The sequence below is a fragment of the Vigna unguiculata genome, chromosome 2, assembly GCF_004118075.2.
Source record: "Vigna unguiculata cultivar IT97K-499-35 chromosome 2, ASM411807v1, whole genome shotgun sequence".
NCBI classification, from domain to species: domain Eukaryota; kingdom Viridiplantae; phylum Streptophyta; class Magnoliopsida; order Fabales; family Fabaceae; genus Vigna; species Vigna unguiculata.
This window is the reverse complement of record NC_040280.1, coordinates 27,692,359-27,718,899: the sequence shown is the minus strand read 5'-3', so window position 1 is coordinate 27,718,899 and position 26,541 is coordinate 27,692,359. Positions and strand designations below refer to the sequence as shown.

General features: G+C 31.2%; 2 protein-coding genes across 5 annotated transcripts; both read right to left on the bottom strand.

Annotated features, from left to right (window-relative positions):
• Positions 1 to 3,001: 3,001 nt before the first annotated feature.
• Positions 3,002 to 7,310, bottom strand: LOC114173298 (zinc finger CCCH domain-containing protein 44-like). Of its 4 annotated transcripts, none has more exons than XM_028057588.1 (7): positions 6,843 to 7,310; positions 6,549 to 6,628; positions 5,569 to 5,759; positions 5,326 to 5,449; positions 3,845 to 5,055; positions 3,670 to 3,730; positions 3,002 to 3,525 (listed from the first exon to the last, which is right to left on the bottom strand). In XM_028057588.1, exons 1-7 carry the CDS (start codon positions 7,112 to 7,114, stop codon positions 3,521 to 3,523), a joined length of 1,944 nt encoding a protein of 647 aa, XP_027913389.1. In that variant the 5' UTR covers positions 7,115 to 7,310; the 3' UTR covers positions 3,002 to 3,520. The 4 variants fall into 4 exon arrangements, with proteins under 4 accessions (XP_027913389.1, XP_027913390.1, XP_027913391.1 ...); XM_028057589.1 differs by having other exon boundaries at positions 5,578 to 5,759; positions 6,843 to 7,309; XM_028057590.1 differs by lacking the exon at positions 6,549 to 6,628 and having other exon boundaries at positions 6,843 to 7,203.
• A 12,149-nt stretch (positions 7,311 to 19,459) lies between these two features.
• LOC114173625 (zinc finger CCCH domain-containing protein 44) lies at positions 19,460 to 26,284 on the bottom strand. Its single transcript, XM_028058113.1, has 10 exons — positions 25,609 to 26,284; positions 25,342 to 25,421; positions 24,796 to 24,983; positions 23,719 to 24,643; positions 23,496 to 23,623; positions 23,318 to 23,377; positions 23,190 to 23,240; positions 22,712 to 22,782; positions 22,033 to 22,187; positions 19,460 to 21,934 (listed from the first exon to the last, which is right to left on the bottom strand). The coding sequence occupies exons 1-10, from the start codon at positions 25,926 to 25,928 to the stop codon at positions 19,605 to 19,607; spliced, it is 4,308 nt and encodes a 1,435-aa protein (XP_027913914.1). The 5' UTR covers positions 25,929 to 26,284; the 3' UTR covers positions 19,460 to 19,604.
• Positions 26,285 to 26,541: the final 257 nt, after the last annotated feature.

Genomic DNA, 26,541 nt, shown 5'->3' with positions numbered 1-26,541 from the left:
ATGGTTTGAAAGTCTCTTGTAAATAAACTATTGTGTGATTTGTCTAACTATGTTTTGGATATGGGTAAGAAAGATGGTTGGGTGTGGAAGGATAGATACAAATATATATATATATATATATATATATATATATATATATATATATATATATATATATATATATATATATAACTGCAAGTATAAATGAAGACCTATTTGAACAACTTTGGGATATTAAAGTGCCTTACACTTTTCATGGAAAGTAATCATAAATAGGGTCGCAAAATGTGGTAATCTCGTCATAAGAAGGATGAATGTGAGTAGCAATGTGTGAATCATGTGTGGGAGATGTGAAGAGTCAATAAGCAATTTATTTTTTAACTACCTAATTACTGTGAGCATTTGGAAATGGTGTGATAATTGGGTGGGCATTGCTACGGTACACCACAATGTTGCAAAGTATCACTTCCATCAATTTTGTCTACCAAGGCTTAGTAAAAAAAAGTAATACTATTTGGAGATGTATGTGGTTTGCTATTATGTGGACCATTTGGATGCATAGAAATAGGATCATTTTTAAAAGTATGGTGAAGGATGGCGAAGAAGTGTTTAACCTAGCTCAAGTTAAGCCTTCGATTTGGATCGAGAAAGCTCTAAATGCAATATTTTCTTACTCAAATTGGTAACTGTGTCCAGCTTTATACATTAAATCATTAGGATGTTAGTTCTTTCTGCTCTCAATTATATATGGGTTGGAGTTAAATTCACATTAAATACACTTAATACTTAGTAGTTGGTTTGTAAAGCGTGATGTCTCAATTATAAGGAAGTTTTAATCATTATACTCTCTTGCTCTATCGTGATATAAGTTGTAGAGTAATAACAAGATTGGCATATGGTACCCTAAATGTAATACTTTAAATCTAAGCTTTCTAATGTTTTTCAAGACTCAAGCTATATAGCCTATAGATTTTTCTTGGTAGGTATTCAATTTTAGCAATCAATGATAGGTGAGTCTTTTTTATAAGGAAAGGAATCTTCACAAAGAAGATGAAAGGGATGCTTGTTTTTATGTATAGATTATGATGGTCACATCCAACATCCAACCTTGCTGCTAGGGTTTTTTTTTTTTCCTTTCTTTATTTGTTGGTTTTTGTTCTTTCTTTCTAGAATCTATATTAGGCTATTGTGCTTTGTATTTTTTTTTAGGAAGGTCATAGATATTTCCTACCCATTTTCCTTTTTGTTTATATGTCTTGTTTTTTTTATAAAGGTTGGAGTACCTCGAGTGTTCCTCTATTTTATATATTTTTTATTGTTGATGCAAAAAATAAAATAAAAGGGAAAAGATATCTTTGACACCTTTTAGTTAGAAGTTGCAAAATGTAGGTCATGTCTTGCATATATTATGCTTGAAAATATTGGATTAAAGTATTAAGTTAAACAAGTTTAGTTTTGAATTCAATAGTTCCACATTTTGTTCTAGAAAAAAAGAAAATGATGTAGAGAAAAGAGAGAATGAAAACAAGTTAGAAAACAAGAAAGTATAGAAAAAAGAAAGTTCCATAATAAACAAATTGTGGTTCGAAAAATCACATAAAACAAGAAAAAAGACAATAGATAATCATTGATCATCAAACTGATGGTTACCAAATGCTTGTCAAATTTTATTCAATCAAATATGATTATGTATTCATTGCATGCATGTTCCCATACATTTAATGAATTGGCAAAACAAATTGATCAAGAGTTTTGTAATTATTGGAGTCATTGCTGCGTATTAATGAATAACAATATATATATATATATATATATATATATATATATATATATATATATATATATATCGATGAAATTTGTACCACTTGGGAAAAAAATAGCCTTAGCAGTTTAGCCTATTCTAACAACTCAAGTGATCCTTTATAAACATTATCTTTATTCTCTCAATTAAACTTATAATAGTTTTTTTTGTCAAAATTATTCATGAAAACATTATCATTCGATTAATAAAGCATATAATTATATATATATATATATATATATATATATATATATATATGAAAATATCGCATATTACAATTTTATTGGATACTTTTGGAGGATTTAACGATGTAGATAATCAAGAAAATAAAGAGTAAGACCTCCAATAATATGTACTAAATATAATTGAAAATAGTCCTATGATGGCAAACATGTGTATGTCATAATGAATTCAATGTCGGAAATGTTTTGAAGAAATGTGATATGATTTTGTTATAAGGACATATATGACATAACTTTGTTTTTTAATATAGATATATAGTGAAAAAAACTATTGAATTATGTACATATTTTATATATAGGTAGTAGTGAGAAAACTTTAGTTTTGTTATAATCTTACTGGATATGGAATATGGAATGGATAATAATTTTTAATGATTATTATAGCTATGACAGAGTATGATTTTTTATATGTACTGTCATGTAATTAGAATAATTAATTATGACAGTTTGTGCACGGTTGGATTGATTAATGTTAAATTTTGTTGCACTATAAAAAGACATCATGAAGACAAACACAATCAAATTTTTTTCCTAATACTAATAGTTTTAAAATTAGACTGGTTACTGAACCAATTAAAATTATAATACAAGATTCACTAATTAAATAATAGTGGACTTGGCCTAACAGTAATAACTTATAAATATATCATATAAAGTCATATCAAATTTCAAAATAATGAGCTTATTTAAAAATGTCAGTAATTTAAAAACATCAGTGGTCAGTTAAAAACAATTTCTTATTACACTATCCACAAATTTTGATTAAATTTGTACTATAAATAAATAATTTTTAAGAATATTGTTATGTATAAGTAAAAATACCTACAGTAGATTTTTTTTTCTTCCTTTTTGTTTCAATTTTTTGTATAACAATGTAATTCGGAAACCTACATTCAGCAATTAAAAAAAAACATATCAATGCAACACATTCACGAACAAATTGACCAAGTCGGAACTTTTTTTCTCAAAACAGCTAAGCTTTTGGGTATACAAGCAAATGTATTTGAAGACTATAACAAGAGTTATTGCAATCACAATGAATGTTAAATTCTTCATAATTTGGAATTGGCAGCCTAATACTAACAATGTTGAACCCAGCTTCTCCACATATGTACAACCTATATTACAAACAACTTGATTCCGAGTTTCCTGATCGAATAGCAGAGTCCAATGTAAGGGTTTTGAAAAACATACCTAAGCTGTTAATTATTAATTTCTTTGAAATTTTGAAGGAAAGTCGAATACCAATCTGTCCGAGAATGAAACCTAAGAAAGTTCTTCACATTTAAAATTCAATGAGATTACATAGCAGAATAGACAACACTAACAAGAACCCTAACGGTCTTTCTTTTCTTCATCAACAAGCAAACAACAGGCGAGAGGTTATGTTTGCAAAGAATGCTGTTATGAACATGATAATATGTATCCAGTTTAAGTTGTTTCTAAGATCTGTGTAGCCTAAAGATAAGAAAAATGGCCTTCAACATAATCTGTCATGTCAACCTGCAAATCCAAATAACCATTTTAGCAAAATGTCAAAATCCAGTCAATAATAAATGGCTAGCAAAGTATTCAATTCATACGAAATATGATAGCAAACTTGTTAAAATAGTTGTGCAAAGCTGAGAAAGTGGAGAAAAAACTTACAATTAGGAGGATCCCAGGAAAATTGAATGGTTGGATTCCAGCTAATTTTAGAGAAAGTAGACTGCATAAAAAATAACAGGTTAAATCTTACTTTTCAGTCGACCAAAGTAACCCTCCTAAACTAATATGTTAAAAAAAATGAGACTAAAAATAATTTTCTTCGCCTAAAACACACCTCAACTTCTGAACTCTTCGATTTATGCTCCCCAAATATCTTTTGATGTTGATGGCACACATCGGGTTGCTTAGTTGGTTCATCTGGTGTTGTGGTTTGAGATGGAAAGTGTAAATCACCTGAGGAACTCAGTGCATCACCTTTACCTGCTGCATCAAGCATTGGGCTAAGCCCATCTGCAAAACTAAGACAATCAGTTATAGAACCGTCAGTCAACTCCTCACCACATTTCATGATTGAAGTGGGAGATTCCAGGCCACCACCAAGTGACTCCATTGCCTCCACTTCAGCCAACAGATCTGAAACTGACTCATCCAAATCATTTGGTTCGCCAAAGATTGAAAGCCATGTAGATAGGTTACAAACTGGATTAGTTACACTAGGGCAACTCCAGTTCTGACCAGAAGATTGCCCAGAATTATCCTCACTGTCTGATTGTTTCTGATAATTTTGTCCACTATTACTTTGACCATCAAAAATTCTGTTCAAGTCAAAATTTCCATTATCTTCAGACTTCACCTCCATCTTATGAACTTCCTCTAATTTATCAGAAGGATTCTCTTCGTGTTTTTCACAAAATGCAGTTGAAGGTAGTGAAGGGTGTAAGTGAGGACCGTCTTCACATTTGGGTGAATCCTCTGTCCTTTCAAAATTTCCACTTTGCCCCTCATTATTATTCCCATCTGCTTGTATAGTCCAACCCGGAGACTGAGAGTGCCAACCATTGCTCTTAACAGATTCATCTTTACCATTGGATTGTGTACAGGTATCAACCAATTTTTGCTCCCCACACTGCTCAACAATTTGGTGGTTCGCAGAATTTCCATTTGTTGTCACATTGTGCTCACCACCACCATCATGACTACTTTCTTTATTTTCCAATGTACTATTGGTCTCCAAAGACAGCTTCTGGCTGTCGTATGTCAATGACACAAATTTTGAGCACTTCCCACTAAGCACATCAATTAACAATGCAGCGTTATCTTGTGTCTCATCTATCCTCCATATTCTGAGATCTGCAGGAAAGTATCCGCTTACACTCCACTTATAAAGCTGCAATAAAGAGAAAGGTCCTTGAACCTTCCCGGTTGGATCCTGATAATGCCACAGTTTATCATTCGCAACATTGCCAATTGGCAGCTCAATCTTTGGAGAGAGTAGTAATGATGAAACACCTGCCGCAACACCAGATACTTCTAATCTCGCAACCCCTGCATTAGTGATATCATTATCTTCTGTTTTATTGGGTTTAATTTGGTTCTGTATTATACATATATTCACGTTGGCTCACAGGTAGTGAGCAGGTTTGCCGTACTGCATTTATCATTACTGGGGAAACCATTCCAATTATGTCTGGTTATCATCTCTAATACAATTGTTTTTCAATTAATTAAGTGATTATATTTCTATGTCAACCTAAAATGATAAAGTTCGTGGAAAGTTTGAACCTTAAAACTTATGGAACATTCCGGAAGAAGTACCTTTACATGGATTTTTAGCTTCAAGGATCTCATCAATGGTCAAAGATAGCTTCTCCTTCAAATATGTCCAATACACCTTGAAAAGATACTCCCAGCTGCTCTTGTCATCAAAATCCACTTCACACTATAAAAATAACACAAGGAACAAAAAAATTATAACAAGTAGCTTAAACAAACTGCTTCCCCATCCCTGACTCAGAGGAGGGACTGTGCATGCATATATATTATGAAAGATTAACATACCACCAATACCTTATCGCCCTGGGCACAATTCTCTACCAGCATTATAGTCCTCTTGCATATTCCACATAAACCTTTATTTTCTCTGACAGAGACAAAATCTGCCCTTTTTGTACACCCCTTGCACAAAGAATATGTACAAGTATAGCACATATAATGCGACCCCTTCCCACAAATGCTACATATATGCCAACCTAAGTAGTGGAAAAAATTAATGTTTATTATAAGAAAGAATTTAATACATGCTAAAAGGCAATTAATACATGCTAAAATATTAAAACTCAACAAATAAAGAGGATTGACTTCTAAAAATGATAACTGAATGTGCACTAATTGTAAAATGTAATAATTGTGAAACTCTTTTATAAGTGATAATAAGTAGATATCTTTGAATAACATTGAGCTGGTTCTCTATAATCGAGGAAATTTATCCAAATCTTCCAAACAAAAATACAGAGAAAGAAGAGACACAGGAAATATATATATATATATATATGCTACTACATTAAGCCTTCTATGCAGGAGAAGCCAATGTCACTTGTACATGCATTCTCCCCTCCAAAGTAACGTTCCCCTGACACAACTGTGTCTTTAAGAAACCAACCCTATAACTATTATTTAATTGTCAATAGTTCAAATTTAGATTTCATTCATTTACAACAATCAGATCGCATTTAAGCATGAAACGTAAACAAAAGTTAATAAAACTTTCGGTTTCAAAAGTTTGAATTAATTGAAATATCCCTATCTCATACAATAAAAATGCACAAGATTCTGCAACTCTAAATTTTAATTAAAACTCCTCAGCTTACATTAATTACTAAGCATGGAAAACACAACATATACATGTACAACCAACCATGGATATTATGTATCCAGTTTCAGCAGCATACAAGTATCCGCTTGCATGCCAGGTAGGGTACTCAAGCAAAATAACACACACATGCACGAAAAGAATGAATAAAGTCTTTAGAACAAAATACCGCAATTCCATTTGGCCTTTGAGCGAAAAAACGCCTCGTCCCGCTTAATACACGACGGATGATACGCCTTAGGGCATCCCCTGGGGGAGAGAAGGAGAGAGAGAGAGAGAGAGAGAGAGAGAGAGAGAGAGAGAGAGAGAGTGAGATAGCATGAATCCTCCAATGATTACAACTGAGTAAAAACCCCTAACTCACAGTATTAAACCCAAACTGAAACTGAATTTTCACAGCGAATATCAATTATCGCAAAATCCAGAAATCAATCACAAACAGAAAGAAGCGGTGACGACTCACCGGCGATCGCAGAGAACGAGGCTTCCACCGTCGAAGCATATGAAGCAAACATCCTCCTCATCCTTTTTTTGCTTCGTCGGCGGTGCCGTGGTTTTCGGAACACGGTTTCCCTTGGCCGGACGACCACGCTTTCGCTTCAAAACAGTGACGCAACAACCTTCGTTTGCCTCAGCCATGTCAACGGTGCGAACCTCCGTGACATACGACTTCTCCGAATCCCCACCATCAACCTCCACCGCGGGTAGCGCCTTGGGCTGTAGCTGCAGTTCCATAGACGAATCGAATCAAAGAGAGAATCTCCGAGAAGCGAATCAATCAAGGATATGAAAACATGAATCGGTGCGAGCGAACTTCGAGAGAGAGAAACCCTAAACGGAGAAATTGGGAATTGAGATTTAGGCCTGGTCGGTCTGATATAGTGAGTGGGCACACGGAATTGGAGTTGAAATATGGACTTGGTGCAGATGTAAGGGGACTTGTTTGTTTCCTCCTTCTTTCTTCTTTCCTTTCTTTTTTATTTTTTTTTTTCCTATAGAAAAGAAATCAATTTTTTGCCTTTTCGCTTTTACCTTTCATGACTACGCATTAAACTAATATTTTTTTATGGTTTAGTTGATATTATTTATTGTTATTAATTAATTAGTAATAAGTGTTTAAATTTGATTGCTGATAATCCATGAAGATTGTGAATGAATGGACAAAAGCGACTCTTACGTCTGTCCGATTCTGCGTTTCTCGAACAGCACGTGGTTAGTTGTTACCGAGGAAACGCCACTCATTGTGGGTGGGCCCTACTTCGCTATTATGTTCAACGCTAAAAACATGATCCAAATGGACCAACTCCTATTCTTCTTTCGCCATATATCACTAGCTTACACGTGGATCAATATATTATTATATTATTCATTAACTTTCTCATTATAATAATATAATAACAGCATTTAGATGCTCAGTCACTGATTACCATTTATAAACAGACTACATTTTATGGTTTTCTATATTTCATTTTAAGAAATATTTTACTCAAATTCTTCATTCTATTATTCAAAATTTATTGCTGGTTATAAAATTTAAATATATTATTCTATTTAATCGTAACTTCCAATCATATTAATTCTTTTTTATTTTAAGTATAAATTAATTGAGACAATAACTAGATAAATGAATGTGTTAATTGATGCCTTACTTTTTCAGTGTGCAATTTATTTTTGAACTCTTAACTTTGAACAGGAATTTAATTTTTTTAAATTTTACTAGTTTTGGACCCGTGAGCACGGGTCGTTGTTGTTGTTTTGTTTTTTTTTTTAATATTTGTATTAAAAAGTTAATATAATAATAATTATTTTAAAATAAATGTGTTTGAAAAAAATTGTCATAATCTATTTTTCATCTTATTGACTCATTCTATTTAAAGTAGAATTATTTTAGACAATAACTAGTAATTAAATTTGTTAATGTTATTTAATGGACAATGGCTAATGTAGGATTTATAATTGATCAATTTTATTTACCACATCACAATATTTATTATTTTCATCTATAATTCAATGTATCATTTATACTGAAATTTTTTTCCCTTCCTCTTTAATTAATTATCTCACTAGACCGATTCATTTTGGTAACTCCTTTGAGTCTCGATGCCATTCGAGAATTTCGACGATGACTAGATCGAAGGAGAAATGAGAATGACAATCATTCTCGGTCTAGTTCAGGGATCAAACCGATTTTAATATAAGAATGAGAAATTGAAATGCAACACACCATTCTATTATGTAGATAAGATGAGTGTTACGATATACAAAAGTGATTCATGATTAACCCCTGATATATAACTGGTTCACCCTAATCTACAATCTATCCATCTATATATATAGAGGCAAAGATAGAAAAAGAAAAACCTGGTAATTCTCTTGTATAAATAAATGTGTTAATTGATGCATTATTTTTTCTTTATAGAATATAGTTTATTTGAAACTTATGACTTTCAAAAAATTCATTGTCGTGTGATTTTATAGAGTTATATATATATATATATATATATATATATATATATATATATATATATATATATATATAGAGAGAGAGAGAGAGAGAGAGAGAGTTAAATAAGTTATCAGATATTGTTTGAATTTGAATTGGAATGGGTGAAAAAAAATACAAAAAAAATACAACAGTTAAAGACGTAAGACACTACACAACCGCCTTATATAAGTGACTAACCAACCCTTCATACAAAAACAATAACATTCAAAATTATACTATATACATATATAATTATTAAAAAAATGGAATGATAAGCAAAGGGTGGAAATAGATTTGATTGATGAAAAACAAATGGTGTGTGCTTAATAAAATAAGTTAGTCGTAGTTGAAATTCAAATAAAAAAGTGAATGTTCTTTAACTTTTGTGTAAAATTGAGTTGTTGGTTAACGTCAATCATTATATATATATTTTATGGGTTAAGTATGTTTTTAGTCCTTGAACTTTAGTCTAAAATTGGAATTCATCTCTGGTCGAAACTTTGATAAATTTTGTTCCTTAAACTTTAAAAATGAATGAATATAGTCCTTTTAATCCAATTTTGTTAACTCTTTTTTAAGTTTTGAATGCATTTCTCAGTAAATACTAGAGTTGTTTACGCCGTTTGACACATTCTCGACTTAATATTTACTGAGAAATGCGTTCAAAACATAAAAGAAAGTTAACAAAATTGGGTTAAAAGGACTATATTCATTCATTTTTAAAGTTTAGGGATCAAAATTTATCAAAGTTTTGACCGGGGACGAATTCCAATTTTGAGTCAAAATTCAGGGACTAAAAACATACTTAACCCCTATTTTATTGTCTACTTTCAAATTTAATAACTTGGGTTTGTTCCTAAAAAAATGTTTTTATGTATTAAAATAATAAGGTATATATAAAGTTCATTTATGCCATATGAGTTTATGTTAAAGTTATTTTATGTATATTCTCATCTCTTGATTTATATATTTGTTGTTAAAAACAAGTTAAATTAGTATTTTGGTCCCATAAGTATATTTTCATCTCTTAATTTAAATATTTTGGCATTAGTCTCGGCGATACATTTTGATCTTTAAACTTTAAAGATAGTTGTATATAATCCTTTTAACTATAATTTTATTGATAATGTTTCAAACAGTGTAAACAACTCAAATGTTAACATGAAACTTGTTTGACACGTCAACAAAATTTAACATAATTAGATTAAAAATAAGCACTTTAAAATTTCAAAGGTCATTGCTGAAAGTTTAGATATTACTAGTTTTATGTATTTATAATTAATAATTTCAGATATTAAAATATTGTCAATTTCTTGATATTTGGTTAAGCTAACATAAATGTTACAAAAAGTTATTAAGAAGTCAGAGAAGGAAATTCAATGAAGTCTCAAATTAATTCTTTAATTGTCTTTTTTTTTTAAACTTTGTAGACGTTTAACACCATTATTTGTTGATTTTTCTATTAATTTAAACTTTTTTATGTTTCATTATATTTTAATTTTTAACAATATTAAAATATAATTATTTTATCATTTAATTATTTTTAACTTTTATTTTTAAACATTAAATAAAATATTAAATACAACTGTAATATTTATGAATATTTTTATCATTTAAATAAATTAAAACTGAATTAATAGTTATCATATCAGATTTTGTTTAATATTATAATTAATTAACAATAAATTTTTACATGATTTAATGCATATCAATTATTCCTAACTAATAATCTTAGAATACTAATTGGCAATACTCTTCTCTTTTCTCTTTTTGACAAAAATACTAATAAATAAAGTATTTTGAAAGTCGCTCTAACATTTAAAATTTACCCCTTAAAGTTGTCATGATACTATTGCTCCATTAAATGTCTTATTAATAATTTACCCCTTAAAGTCGTTAATTCATTTAATAATTTATTTTTAGTCTTATTAATTCATTTAATTTTAAATATAAGAAACTGTTATTTCTAATTAGAAAAAAACTCATTAAGCCAATAACTAGTAAATAAAAATTAACAGTTTATTTTATACATAATATATGCATTGACCAAAAAAATGTCTAATTTTCTCTTCAAACAACGTTTACTTATTTTCAAATATAATGACATCATTGTATCATTGTGTTATTAAAAAGGAAACATAAAAACTAATTAGACAAAAATAATTGTTTTATTATTAAAGTTTGCTATTAAAAGTAAATAACTTATTGAATTACGGAAATAAAATTATTAACTAAAAATTAACATAATAACACATTGTGTTATTCATTTTTAAAATGATTTTATCTCTTTTAACAAAACTACATTATGGTTTGGTTGAGTATCCTTTTATGGCGCACCAGGATTGCATGGTCAAAAAGGTTGACTTCCTGGTTTGTTTTCATACAAACTTTTTATTCTCTTTCCGTTATTTTATTTTGTCTCCATCTACGCACATTTTCACATTTTTACTTATATATACTAAAAAATATTTTCACCTACGCATATTCAGTATAGGTATAAAATTATATATATATATATATATATATATATATATATATATATATATAATAAGAGTTATTTTTTTATTTGATCATTATTTTACTACTAATGTTAGAGCATGTTAAATTAAAGGTTTTCACAAGTCCTTTATAATTCACTAGGATTTTTCGTAGGTGTTAGAAGTCTCACATCGACTAGAGATAACAATTTTATAGTCTAATAAATTGGTTTTGTGGAATTGAGTTAGACTTAAAGTCCACTTCTAACATAGTATCAGAGTCATTGTTTAAGAGAAATGTTATCCTAGCAAGATTTTTGTTCCACCCGCTATCAAGCCGCTTCTAGTCCTATGCACGATATGTATATACCTCGACGTGAGAGAGAGAGTGTTGAAAGTCTCACATCAACTAGAGATAAAACAATTTCATAATATATATATATATATATATATATATATATATATATATATATATATATATATTCTGTTGTGTGATGTTAAGTCCAAGTAATGTATTTATATAGAATAGGTATTGATGCTCTTCAATAAAAAAATCGTAAAGTTATGAATTGTTTCTTCCGCTATGGATTATTTATTGTGTCTGCTAAATATAATAAAACCACAACTTTTAGCCTTAACCCCACATCTTGCTCATATGGTTTACAAATTCTGTTGCTATTTTTCGAGACAAAACAATTTTTTTGATTAAGTTTGTATATTAAATGATTTGATTATTTTACCTTAAATGGGTTCATCTATGATGAATTAAAAAAGCACATGATACGCGTTAAGAGTTCTCAAACCACACATCATTGTAGAAATACGAAGAATGGTATCTGTTCAAAATGAAGGGCCTGGAAAACATAAAATAAAAGAGAGTGTGTGTTGTCTTCACAAACTTCAACGAACTAAATATTCAAATTTTTCATCTCAAAGTTTTATAGGATAACATATAATTTAGAAATTAGCAAAACAAAATAAAAATACTTGGATATATTTTATCTTTTCTTCATACATGATTTTCAGGAGATCAGAAGATTAATGATATAGATGTAGATTTAAGAAGTAAAAATTGTAACAAATGCATGTAATCATTTATATATATATATATATATATATATATATATATATATATATATATATAACACTAACGTGATATGTTATAAAGATATAGTTAGTTTTAAGTCGTGATTATTTGTTTAGTTGCTCCAAGATAAACTTTTTATTGTGATTTTGTACGGATCAAATGATGTGAATTTTAAAGGATACTATTCGTAAATGTTTAACCATAATAATAATTTGACATTTACTTTTAGTATTTCCGACATAAGACATTAAATACTCATGCAATAAACTTGATTTTTTTTTTCAATTTAAAACATGTGGATTTTATTCATAAATGTTTAACCATAACAATAATTAGACATTTATTTTTAGTATTTCTAACATAAAAGACATTATAAATACCCATGCAATAAACTTTATTTTTTCCAATTTAAACCATGTGACTATTTTCCCGTGAGTTACCATGAATTAGAATTCTTGTAATATATGAAGTGAATTTTTTAAAAGTTGCATTTAAGATTTACACAGATGCAATAATAATAATAATAAATATGTATTCATATCTTATAATGATACACAGTGTAAGCTATATATAATGATAAATCAAGTACACAATCAGGTGTTTTAAATAAATGTTATAGTGACATTATCAACATTTTATTAACATCCAACAATTGTAAACAAATATTAATTTATAAATTTATTCTCATAGTTAAAAAAATATAATATGTATTATTAAATCTTATTTAAAATTTGCAATAATATTATATTAGATCTATATATATTGATATGTTTATATGTCATTAAAGGTCCTATTGTAGTGAATGTAAAATGATAGTAAAGTTTAGGAAATAACGAATGAAACGTGCGATGAATTATGTGCACCAACTATAATTCAGAATACAACAGAATATTAAAATTAAAAAAAAAGGAAAAAAAAAGTCCTTGCAAACTGAAAAAGTGATTATGATGAAACGTTAGATAAAAAAGCACGTCGCTTATGTGATGTGTGTTGGCAGTAAGTAAGTTGCAGCATTATTTATGATGTTGGCCATAGTTTACCTAAAAGACATAATGTCGTCCATCATAAATGTTTGGTTTGACTCGTAGTTTCTTCATAGCCTCATCTTCCCAAGCTTTTCTGGTAGATACAAGATGTGATTCACGTGTACGGTCTACTTCCATTTTTTATTATTATTATAAATAATTATATGCAAATGCAACCCAATTTTTAGTTACTTTTTTCCAAATTTATTATAAAATTACTCTTCCATGCGCTCAAATCGAATTATTATTATTATTAAATGGAATTAATTAAATCCAAAAGTAAAAACTCAAAATTGGAATATATGAATTTTTAAATAATTTTTTTTGTTAAGCTCATACAGTCACACCAAAACCATCCAAACGTGTTTACGTAAACAGACATTAAAGATAAAATTTAGGGTTGGTTTCATATACTGCGAAATTGACTACTAAATATCAAAATCACAACAGTGAGAGAGGTATTTATTAAATGATCTTGATGTGGATATTTTGTTCTAAGTTTTCATACTCTAAATGGTAAAATTTGTCTCTTTGTCATTAGAAACTTAAATCGCACACATGTTACTTGTATAGAAGTGATATGGGTATCACTTCACTTGTTTAATTTAATGATCACAAAGTGTTGGATTTTTGGAGAAAGTATTATTAGGAGATAAAATTTCAATGAACATGAGTCTAACCCACACATAAGATATTAACACTACTCTCAACCTAAAATCTTAAGACAATAGGTTTATAAATTTTGAAAATTATATACTGTTAAATTTTTTCATTTTTACTTAATGTGATACTTAGACTAACACTTGAATTTTTAACACAAAGGTGATACTAAAAAAGCATTAGATAATAATTAGAGACCAAAATAATTAGTTATTATTTTAATTAAGGTATTTATCATTTTCTAAATTAAAAATTATTAATATTTAATATAGTCTATTATAAATAATATTTATAATTGATTTGTGAATTAAATTTATTTATTTATAGTTAAAAATAGTGATTGAAAGAAATAAATATTTTAAAAAAAAGTAAAGATATTAATAAACAAACCTATGGTGCAATTCTCACTTTTTACAGTTGTTATTATACATAACCATTGTGAAAAGTAAATGTTGAAGGTAATAGAAAAGCAAAATCATAAATAATGATATAAAGTAATTTTCTCGCTATTGTGCAATATTATTCTTTCTTTGTAGATTTAGAAGATATGTATAAGTTTATTATTTTACAATTTACTATTGATACAAACATTCTTAAATCCGCGTTCGTAATTTCTCTCAAATCTTTTCATACAAACGTGAAATTCACTTTTTTTTTTCTATCTTCGTCAACAATATTTTAGTAGAAACAACCAAAGACTTGGATACTTAATAAGTTTTTAGTGAAATGAAAAACGTGTAATAAAATGAATGTGGAGAATATGATGATTACAAAAATTCTTGTTTTAGTGAAAAGAAAAACATGCCATAAAATAAATCTTGGAAATACGATCACAACAAAACTTGCAAAAGAACAATTTAATTTAATTATGTAGTTTACATACATAACATATAGATAATGTTGTTTTCTTATGTTAGAAAAGATGTATGATTTATATATGTAATTTAACTTTGTATATATACTTTAATGAATTGTTTAAAATATAAGTTACGTCATAAAGTACAATTTTATCTTAATATAACTTAATAACTTAATACTAAGTAAATTGAATTATTTGTTAAATAATGCTAAATGAATATATTAAAACAAATTTTAATATGTAAAGGAGTGAAAAAAAAAAAAGAGGATTGAATATTAGGGGAATGAAAAAAACATATGACTTAATTCATAGATGAAAAAACATGTTTTCTACTACCAATTTTTTTTAGAGATTTTCATTTTCATTTTTTTACACAAAAATTTGACTAGTTTTACTCATTACTTTTTTGTTTGCTACTTTTTTAAGTTCTTGATATTTAAAATGAAGAAAAAGGCAGTTTAACAGTTTAAATATATAAACTGTTCTTACTTAAGAATTTGTTTTTATATATTAAAATAATAAAATTATTAATTAAAGAAATTAAAATATTGTATTGTATTTTTTAAAATAAATATATAATAATATTATAATGTAACAACTAATTAAAAAATAAATTTTAATTATCTATCCTATATTTATAAATGGGATTCCTCATTATTTACATTTTTATTCTCAATTTTACCTTTTAATAAATAACTGTCTTTTTAAATTAAACAATTATTTTACTATTTTTATTTTAATAATAGTTTTATTTGATTTAACTATTTTTTTATTTTAATTTTTGTTTTAAATTAATCATTTTTAAATTATAATAAATATTTTCAATAAAAAATTATCGAAAAAGTTATTTATATTTATTTTTAATATTAAAAAAATTAAAAACATGTATTTTCACTCGTTTAAATTAAATAGTTTAACAATTTGTTTTGTCTAATTCTAGTTTAACCTTTTTAGAGCAAGACATGTTTTTAATTTTTCAACTTTTAGAAATTTTCATTTTATTTTTAAATAAATATTTGAGTAATTTTACCTTCTAAACTTTCTCCATTTATATTTTTAATTCCTCTCATTATGGATGGCCTTTAAGTAATGACATGAAAAAAAAAATTGTTTTAAAATCTCAATCCGTTCATTAATCTCCTCGACTTTAAATTCTAGCTCTGAGTATAAAGCAATTAGGCATTATCCTAATTGTGATAATTTCTGTTATTGAAAAGACAAATAGTTGATGTTCAATGGCAAAGACCTTGATGATACCCTTTTTCAATTCAAACATTAAGTGCAATTTGTTATCCGTTGGAATCAAGAGTTAGGTAAACATTTACTTAGTATTTAGAATGGTCCCAAGTCATTTCAATTCTTACTGTGAACAAAGTCACAAAGTCCTTCTTTTCTCTCTCCACTTTTCCCTTTTGCTTCCTTCTTTTTCTAAAATTCAACTCTCATATCAGAACACATTTTTTTTATCTCTTTCCAAATTCTGTGATTTTCCCTGCATTATATGTCATCCAATGTTATACAAATTCAACCACTTCCTTATAACTTCAAAACATGTAAAAACAATGTTTTACACTTTACAAGGGATTCTTCTATATGATATTATTCATAGTCACATTTTGATTTTTCTTAAGTGTATAAGGGGTCGATTACGAGGACACATTCGGCCAACTTATCGGTATGGAAAACATAAGTTTAATTCAATCCCATAAAATCAATTTGTAAGTTAATGTTTGTTAGGAATTCAAGTGTGACTCTAAGTCCTATATTGACTAAAAATGAGGAGAAAGTAGAGTACTGTATAAGGATAAAGACCCAAAAACTTGTCTTAAGATTTTGGGTTGAGAGTGGTGTCAATGTCTTATGTGGTTTGACTCAAGTCTCATTAGTGTTGTATCTCCTCAGTGAAACCCTCTCTCTAAACCTAACAAGCTGTATCAGAACCGATGGTTAAAATCGACTCAAACGAGTACAATATAATCTTTGTATCGAAAATCTTCCTGACAAAAGTTTCATATAAATACTTATAAGTTGAGATTATACTTACTTATATATTATTATGAAATTATATATTATTATGAAATTGTCTTCTAGTGTGTACGTGAGACTTCCGAAAATTTGTGATTTAAATTTGTGAAAGAAATTGTTAAGAGGGGTTGAGATGTCAGAATTTCGAGAAATGTTGTTGGTTCAGGACAAGTGAATAAAAATCACTATGTGTTAAGGTACGAAAAGTGGTGAAGAATTTGACTGAAAAACACGTTGAAAATTGCACGTGATTCCAGGTAGTGATAGTTATCGAACTCACATGGATAAGTGCAAATGAAAAACATAGTTGTTATATAGTAAATCCTAAACAAAGATTATCACCGAAAAGATAACATGTGACCATTTCTTTAATTAAAAAACACTGGAATATACCTTCTTATGTTTACGGTGCCAAATGTGATGACAACTGATTCTGTAAGTTAAAGCAACTATTTTTCATTCTTGCCATTACTTATTATTCTTTACCTTTATATTATTTCTTTTTCAAGTCTTGATGTTCATTTGCATTATTCTTCTTCTACTCTTTCTTGTTTCCATTTTTTAATTTTTTTTACTTTTAAGTTAATTAGCATAAACTTTTCATTTTATTTTTATGCATTTTAATGCTTTTATTTTGAAACCACGATGCTTGCTGCATAATTCCTAGACTATTTTCTTGGTATGTAGGGCATACCTTCTTGTATTATATTTCCCGTTTCAACAAAATTGCGTTTACAAAAAAAAATAAAAATCCTGCACTTTTTAATTTTTTTCTATTTAAATTTATTGCACTTTATTTTCAATTGTATTTATTTATTAATTTACATATTTACGCAGCTTTACTTTACTTTTCTTCAAAATTTCTCTTTCAAGCATTTCGAGTCAAGTATAATACTTGATTATTTTTATGTGTTATGAGAGTTTTATTTACTAGTCTCGATAATTGTTCAAATCAACAACGTGAAAATCGTTATTGTAAAACAATGTTAAAATCGTTATCCAAATAAAAAAAAAAAAAGCAAATCAAACCACGAATTTTGCATGCCGACGCAAATGTTGATCACAATCGAGACTTTAACTTAAATAATAGCACCAAGTTGAAAACCTAAACTGCTAGTTTAAACAAAACAACTAACAACTGATAATTGATTCCTAGCAAATAGACTCTCATTCTACTAATGAAGGTAAAACTAAAAAACATTTTGAAACATCTTTTTCTTGGAAACATAGGCAATCAATACTAAAATACAATTTTGAGACTTTTTTTTAGGTCAAAAGTAAGAGTTTTATCTACTTAGATTTAGAGTTAACTGTCATTATTATGCAGATATGAATAGGACCTGAATTGAGTAAAAAATATTGTCGGAAGGTGGGAATATGATATGAGTAAAGATTAGCCATTGGTTACCCTTCTTCTTTTTTCCGATAGCTTTAAATTCAAAGCCTTAGTTGAGCTCCAAAAGTTGGTAAGATCCGGAAGAATAAATACAAAAAATAAATCATCACCTACAAAAGAGAAGTTATTAATTGTACACTCTTGAAGACATGGAATATAAGAAGTATTAAAAGGCATGGATTACTCATCCAGATTCTTCTTAAAGGTGAATTAAAGAGTTCCTTTTTGCAGTTTGGCCGGTAGTTATCGACTCATCTTTTTCAAGCAATTCCTGTAAGGATGCACCTTGCTAATTAATAAATTTAGCCAAGACAATCAATCTATAAAAGAAATTTGCACTCATCCAAACTATAAGAGAACTCTTCCAAATTGAAATATTTTTGCAATTTCAGAAAATCAAATTATCAGTTACCAAATACTAACAAATTATAACTAACTATTCATACACAATATCACGGATTAAACAATGTCTTTTAACAAGGTAATTTCACAAAAGTTATTTAACTTCAAGCAAATCTTATCACATATACATAAATAAACACCATATGATGCACAAAATTCCTGCTGCAGCACTACCAATTGTGGCAAATCCACTTCCTCAAATTACAGGGATCAGGGAACCCAAAATTGGAGCCAAAACATCAATTGCTGCATCAATTGGTGTTTCCCGCAGAGGCTTAATTGGCGAGCAATTACACTCAGAATTGAGTGCTTAGTGCCACTAAGATTTCACAATTCAAACACGTTAACAAAAATTGAGAGCTAATATTCAAGAATATAATCATATGATAATTCGGTATCAAACCCTCTCTCTCTACACACACACACAAAAGGATGCATTCATCCTTAATTTTTTTCGTGATGCAGTTTTTTAAGGTAAGTTAAAATTAGAACCATTAGATTTACAAAAAAACGAAAGAGACGAAAAAAAAATTACTCTTGGAAAACTTGATCCTTTGTCTTTATTATTATATATAAAGTAAGAAACTGAATGAACAAGAAAAACATAAGCAAACAAACTTGTAATTAGCAGTCACAAAAAAAAAAAAAAAAAAAAAAAGAGATAGATCAAGCAAGAGTAGTTCCATATAAAAAAATTATGCCACTTGACTAATACTGTCAGGTTAAATTACAACAATTGGAATGAGGCAACTTCAGATATGTTAAGGATTACAAAAAACAACTGTCACCAGTGCTAATGGAATCTAAAATCATGGGTGCCAGTAATCACAGGATGCTCCCTTCTTACAGTACCCACTTTCATAAAATTTACAAACACGCTGCCCTTTGGGCAGAGGCCTATATGAGCCTCCATTCCCAACACCATACGACGGTTGCCTGTTAAATGCAATTCTGCTTCTACCAAAACCTGATTCCCTAGCATGACCTTGAGAACCCCGATCTCTGGGCACAGAAAAACGATCACTGCCATATCTTGTTTGGTTATCCCCAAAACCTGGAGTTACAGAAGTGTATGAATTTGAGCTCCTGGTTTCCTGCACTGCTGTTTGTCCCACTCCCCAACCCACATTTGTATTTCCTTGATCTATTCCACTCCACCCCAAGGGTGTACTATCTAGCCCAAGTCTCCAAGTGGTGTCTATACCCAGGCCCAAGGTTGCAGGAGATGGAACAACGGGTGAATTTTCTGAGCCTGAATCCCATTGATTACCCGAGACACTTGCGGTTTTTGTACCCACCTCAACTTTAGAACTTCTAGAAGAATGCTCAGCAGAAATTCTTTGATGATGGTGATGTACATCTGCTTGCCGTAATGGTTCCTCTGCGGCTGTCGGTTGAGATGGTAAGTTTAAATCTCCAGTGGAGCTCAGTGCATCACCTTTACCTGCATCAAGCATTGGGCCAAGGTCTGCAACAAAGCTGAGACAGTCATTTTTAGAACCTTCAGTCAAATCATCGCCACATTTCATGATTGAAGTGGGAGATTCCAAGCCACCAAGTGACTCCATTGCTTCCACTTCTGCCAACAGATCTGAAACTGATTCATCAAAATCATTGGGCTCGCCAATGATTGCCTGCCATGTAGATGTATTACACGTTGGAGGGGAAGGAGGATTATGCAAATCAAATCCCAGCTTATGCGGTGGTGATGTTTTTACACCAGAAACATGATTTGATGAGGTAACTAAGCAATTGGAAGAAATATTTATATCAAAGTGTCTCCAAGTCTGTCCAGAAGATGTATTACAAGCTGGAGGGGAAGGAGGATTATGCAAATCAAAGCCCAGCTTATGTGGTGATGTTTTTGTACCAGAAACATGAGCTGGTGTGTTAACCAAGCAATCAGAAGAACTATTTACATTAGGGTGACTCCAGGTCTGTCCAGATGATGTATTACATGCTGGAGGGGAGGGAGGATTATGCAAATCAAATCCCAGCTTATGTGGTGATGTTTTTGTACCAGAGGCATGAGCTGACGTGGTAACCATGCAATCTGAAGGGCTATTAACATGAGGGGGTCTCCAGGTCTGTCCAGATGATGTATTACATGCTGGAGGGGAAGGAGAATTGTGCAAATCAAATCCCAGCTTATGTGGTGATGTTTTTGTACCCGAAACATGAGCTGACGTGGTAACCAGGCAATCCGAAGAGCTATTAACATTAGGGTGTCTCCAGGTCTGTGCAGAAGATTGCCCTGAATTCTCTTCACTATCTGATGGCTTCTGATAACTTTGCCCACTATTACTCTGTCCATCCACTGTCCTGTTTGAGCCATTATTTCCATTATCTTGGGAGTTTCGCACAATCCCATAACCTTTCCTTAATTTATCAGAAGAAGCTTCATTCATTTTTTCAGTAATGGCAGTTGTCAATGGTGAAGGGTATAAATGCAGCGGCCCAAGCCATCCATTGCTCCTAACAGGCTCAGCTTTACCATCAGACTGGGTAGAGGTATCATACACTTTTTGTTCCTTGCTCTGTTCAATAATTTGCCCATCTGCAGAAATTCCATTCTTCACTACATTCTTCCCAGCATCCTGACTATTATCTTTATTATCCAATGTAACACTGACCCCTAGAGAGAGCAATGGGTTGTTGAATGGCAATGACACATTTTTGGAACACTTCCCACTTAGTGCATCCGTTAACAGTATAGAGTTATCCTGTTTCTCACCTATCCTCCATATTTTGAGATCTGGAGGGAAACCTCCACTTACATTCCATTTGTACAGCTGCAACATAGAAAAAGGCCCTTGAATCTTCCCAGTTGGATCTTGATAATTCCACGATCTATCATTCAAAAATTCATTAAGTGGCTGCTGTATCTCCACTGGAATAAGTGATGGTGAAATGTCCACTGCAACACTAGACACTTCTGATTTCACAACTGTAGTAGTGCTATCCTCGATAGCTGTGTCACAGTTCTTTACTGTGCATGTATTCCCAACATGTTCTCGGGTAACAGGCAAGTCTTGTGTTTTGCCTCCCGCATCATTGAAGACATTGTTCGAAATTCTTGGAAAAAAAGAGCCCCTCTCTCTTCTATCAAACCCAAGATATTTTGAAAATATATTGCTATCTGCATATACATAATTACCGTTACCATGAGACAAACATTGTTTGGACAACTTCCAAAAGAAACATGAAAACAATGTCTGTGGAGCAAATGAATGCTACCTTGCTTCCTTTCATCCGACTCTCCATCATCTTCATCAGACTCAAACATTGAATCTAAATTGGGGTCAGAGTGTATATCTGGAATTTCTTGCAGCCTGCGTTGCTGCTCCTCTGGGGAGTTCAGTAGCTGCAACTTCTCCTCATATTCTTTAAGCGTGCAGTTTGGTCAAGGAACGTTGATTATGCCTTTGGCACATTAGCATGCAACCGTGAAAAAACACACAAACACACATACACACACAGGCCAATAACAACTACTGAGAACCTATCAACTCATTGCTTAACCCATCTTTGTTAAATTTTCAATCTAGTTTACAAAAAAAAATGAATGTAGATACACAAGATAAGCACACATAAATTTGACAATACAGTGCAGCATGTCCCATGACTCCATTTATAAGATAAGCACACATAAATTTGACAATACAGTAAAGTAAAATAAAAATGCAACTCCAGCAATAATATGTAGATGCACAAGACAAAATAAAACATAAAATTTACAAGTAAACTACTTTATAACATGTATGCCTCCATAGACCTCCAACGATTCTAGCATAAACTACTATGAAATAAGCATATATTGTACCAATGGATAAAAAATAGTTGCAGAATCATACTATCTATAGTGTACTGGGAGGAATGGACACCAAAGAGTAATGTAGAAAATCATAAAGGATATTCTTTTCTATGCCCCTTTTCACTTGCTCTATCACGAAGATGATTAAGCCGCAAAATCTCAGCTTCCAGCAACTATACCAATAAAAGAGCATAATGTTTAAAATCAAGGCCAACAATATGGCTGGTCATATTTAAAGGTACGATATTAAAGAATGACAATTATCATATATATTACTCTGACAATAAAAGAGAGAGGAATTTTGTGCCTCTAAAGAAAAAGCATTTTTTATTTTATTTCAACCCAAACATTTCACTAAATTCACATACACTAGGAAATTATTAAGTGGCACATAATCATTCCATTCAAAAAGATTAAGATTAGTAGACGTACCTAAGTGACATACAGTATGGTACCTAATACATATCTGTAGCCTTTTTTTTATGCTTTGAATTTTTCTTATGATAAAAATGAACATTAATCATACATCATATCTCCATTTTGATAGGTAGCAGAAAAATAAAATAAGAAAAGAACTTACATCATTAACTCTAATTGCTTGAAGTGTTAATGCTTTGTTTAGAATCTCTCCCTACAGCCAACAAAGAATCGTCTTAAACATGCAAAATACAACATACTTTATGAAATTGAAATAATATGCACACCGACCACAGTCAATCTCTTTGAGAGCCCATATTTTATACTCTGACGCAACCGCTTGCATTCATCCTGAATGTAAAATAAATATATTAACCATCAGAAAACTTGCATAGAATAAACTTAACTCTTCTACACATTCTAGAGATTTTGTTGAAGGTAATATGATTATAATAATATCTATTTTCACCTCGGAGAACTCCTGATTAGAAATTTCAGCAATGGATATGACCTCCTTCCTGTTTAAGTTTAAAATTTCAAGCTTAATATCAGTTGTTCTTGTCCCAATTTTGTATGGTTCAGCAACCTTGCTTGTACCTGCACAAATAGTTTTTCCAAAACCAATTTCAAGTCATTTGCAATTTACAAAAGGGTAATTTACCGAGTATTGGAAGCTATAAAAGTTTATTTACCTACAACTTGGACAAGTCTATACATATCTTGTTTTTGATCATTGCTCGAGATTCTTATCCGCACAAATGAACCAACAACCTTCTCGTGAATCTTTTCAATATCTTCAGTTAAATTCTCCATCAGACATCGCCGCAAGTAGATCAAGTTAAGATTGTGAACATCTATTGCAGCATATGCATTTGGGTTATTTTGCGGAACTAGAACATCTGCATTTTTATGTGTTTTAGATCTCTTGTCATTAACTAACATCAACTGTTTATTATGAGGGTCAATGGCCTCCCCTTCACCAGCAACAGTATTAATAATTCCTGCTCCAAAAGTATTTTCTGCTGGTCCATTGTGTTTTAAAAGAAAATGGGATTCAAGGAGCTTTAGCATTTCAATTTGGCTGACTCGTGATTTTCCAAACAAATTTAGTAGTCTAGAATCACAAACAATTTCAGATATCTGTTGAGGATCACGAAGGTTATTTTTCTTCACATACTCCAGCAAGAGAGTCTGGACATCAAATTGAGACAGGAGAGATGTATCACCATTTTTCATATGTGAAACAAACTCTAGTAGCTCGTTCGATGCCCATTTTGTGCATTCAGGCAAAGGCATAACTCTGTCGCCACCTGAACCCATCCTGTCCAGGCAATCACCCTTGCCAAGAAGTTTTGGCTGTCTCTTGGGCCTTTTGTTCTTCAAATTATTTGATTCTATGTCTATACAGGAGTTCTCGGAACCAGAGCCTTTGTCATCTCTAAGATGATAAAGTTCATGGGGACTTTGAACCTTATAACTCATAGGAGCAACAGCTTTCCAGGGGTTTTTAGCCCGTAGGAGCTCATCAAATGTTAAAGATAGCTTCCCTTTCAAATACATCCAATAAACCTTGAAAAGATACTCCCAGCTGCTTTTGTCATCGAAATCCACTTCACACTGCAAGAGTAGTACAATGAGAACAAAGATAAAAAAAATTAGACCATCGACCATAGACCTATCATAAAACATTAACTTAACACAAGTAATCCTGCACTAATAAAATTACTAGAGCACCGGCTATCCAGCATAGATAAGAAAGTTTAACATACCATTTCCTTATTTCCTTGGACACTGTTCTCAATCAGCATTATAGTCCTCATGCATATCCCGCACAAACCTTTATTCTCTCTGATACAAACAAAATCTGCGTCTTTTGTGCACCCCTTGCACAAAGAGTACGTGCAAGTATAGCACATATAATGCGAAGCCTTTTGACAGGCGCTACATATATGCCAACCTGAATGGCACAAAAAACAAATGGTTAATGGCGGAAAACAGTCCAATTGTAATGCAGACTGAGATACTAAAATCCAAAACGTATAGAGGCAATAGTCTTCTGAAAAACAGAGTATTAAAGTGTGCCTTAATTGTCAAACGCCATAAATACGGCGCACAGTTTAAGGTGATAATAGATGAATAGCATTGGAGGTTATTAAGTTGATTCTGTGTAATCTACAACAGCAGCTCAACTCAAAATCTTTCAAGCAAAACCCAGATAATAAATGTAGCGTTCATAGGAAATCAAACCACATATTGCAAAGAACACACTGGGTGAGTAATCCAATTGCAGGAAATTAATAAACGAAACAACATACCGCAGTTCCACTTGGCCTTTGATCGAAAAAACGCTTCGTCTCGCTTAATACACGTCGGATGATAAGCTTTAGGACAACCCCTAAAAGGGGAAGAAAAGAAAAGATAGACAAATTAATAATAAAAATATACTGAAACTGACACAACAGAAGTGATTATAATTGAAAATCATAACCATAACGCATAAGCTACCTTAATTGCAAACTAAAAAGGCAAGTGGACGTAGAATCTATCCCACAACAGCTAAATCAAAGGCAGTTACAACTCACCTCCGATCACAGAGAACAAGGCTCCCACCGTCGAAGCAAATGAAGCAAACATCCTCCTCGTCCTTCTTTTGTCTCACGACAGGCACCACTTTCGGAGCTCCCTTGGCCGGACGACCACGCTTCCGTTTCAAAACGGCGCCTTCGACGACCGTAACCTCCGAATTCGGCACGCTACTACTAACATCTTTTTCGGCCACATCAGCACAGCCTGCAGCAGGCGCGACAGTGGCTCCCACCGGCCGGGAGTCCTCCAAACCCCGAGCGGTGTTTGCCGCAGCCGCAGCCGCAGCCTCCGGCTGCGGTTGAAGCGGCTGGTCCATAGCTTCCACAAATCGAATCGAATCTAATCGAAGGAAGAAAATCAATAATTCCGAAACATATGGAGAGAAGCGTGGGAGATAGAAAACCCTAACATGGAGAGGGAAGTGGAGTGCAGACGCAGATGTAACCAAGCACTGTTTTGTTTTGTTGGTAAATTCGTGTCAAAAAGTGTAGAGATCCCGATTGCAAGAGAGAGAGTTTGTGGAACTCTGACCTCTCAGTGAGAAGAAGGTAGATGACATGCTCGCCGCGGATTGGTTGAATGTGGAAGCTCCTCTTACTCCTTCTTTCTCTCTCTCTCTCTTTGGTTTTCGCTTTTCTACATGTTTTCAATTTTTCATCTAGTGAGAATTCAAAGTTGTGAATCGTCAAACGCGACTCCTTTTGAGTACGCGATTCTGTGTTTCTCGAGCACCACGTGGTTAGTGGGGTGCCGTGGTGAGGCCAGCCAAAGTGGGAGCCACTTGGTTATTTTCTTCAACGCTCGAAACACGCCTAAAATCATTTTAATTTATTATTTCTTAATTATAACTAATACACTTTCCCATTTTAAAAAAATTTACAATTTTTATCATTTCTGAAAAAAAAATAATTCATTTTCTTTACGAAAAC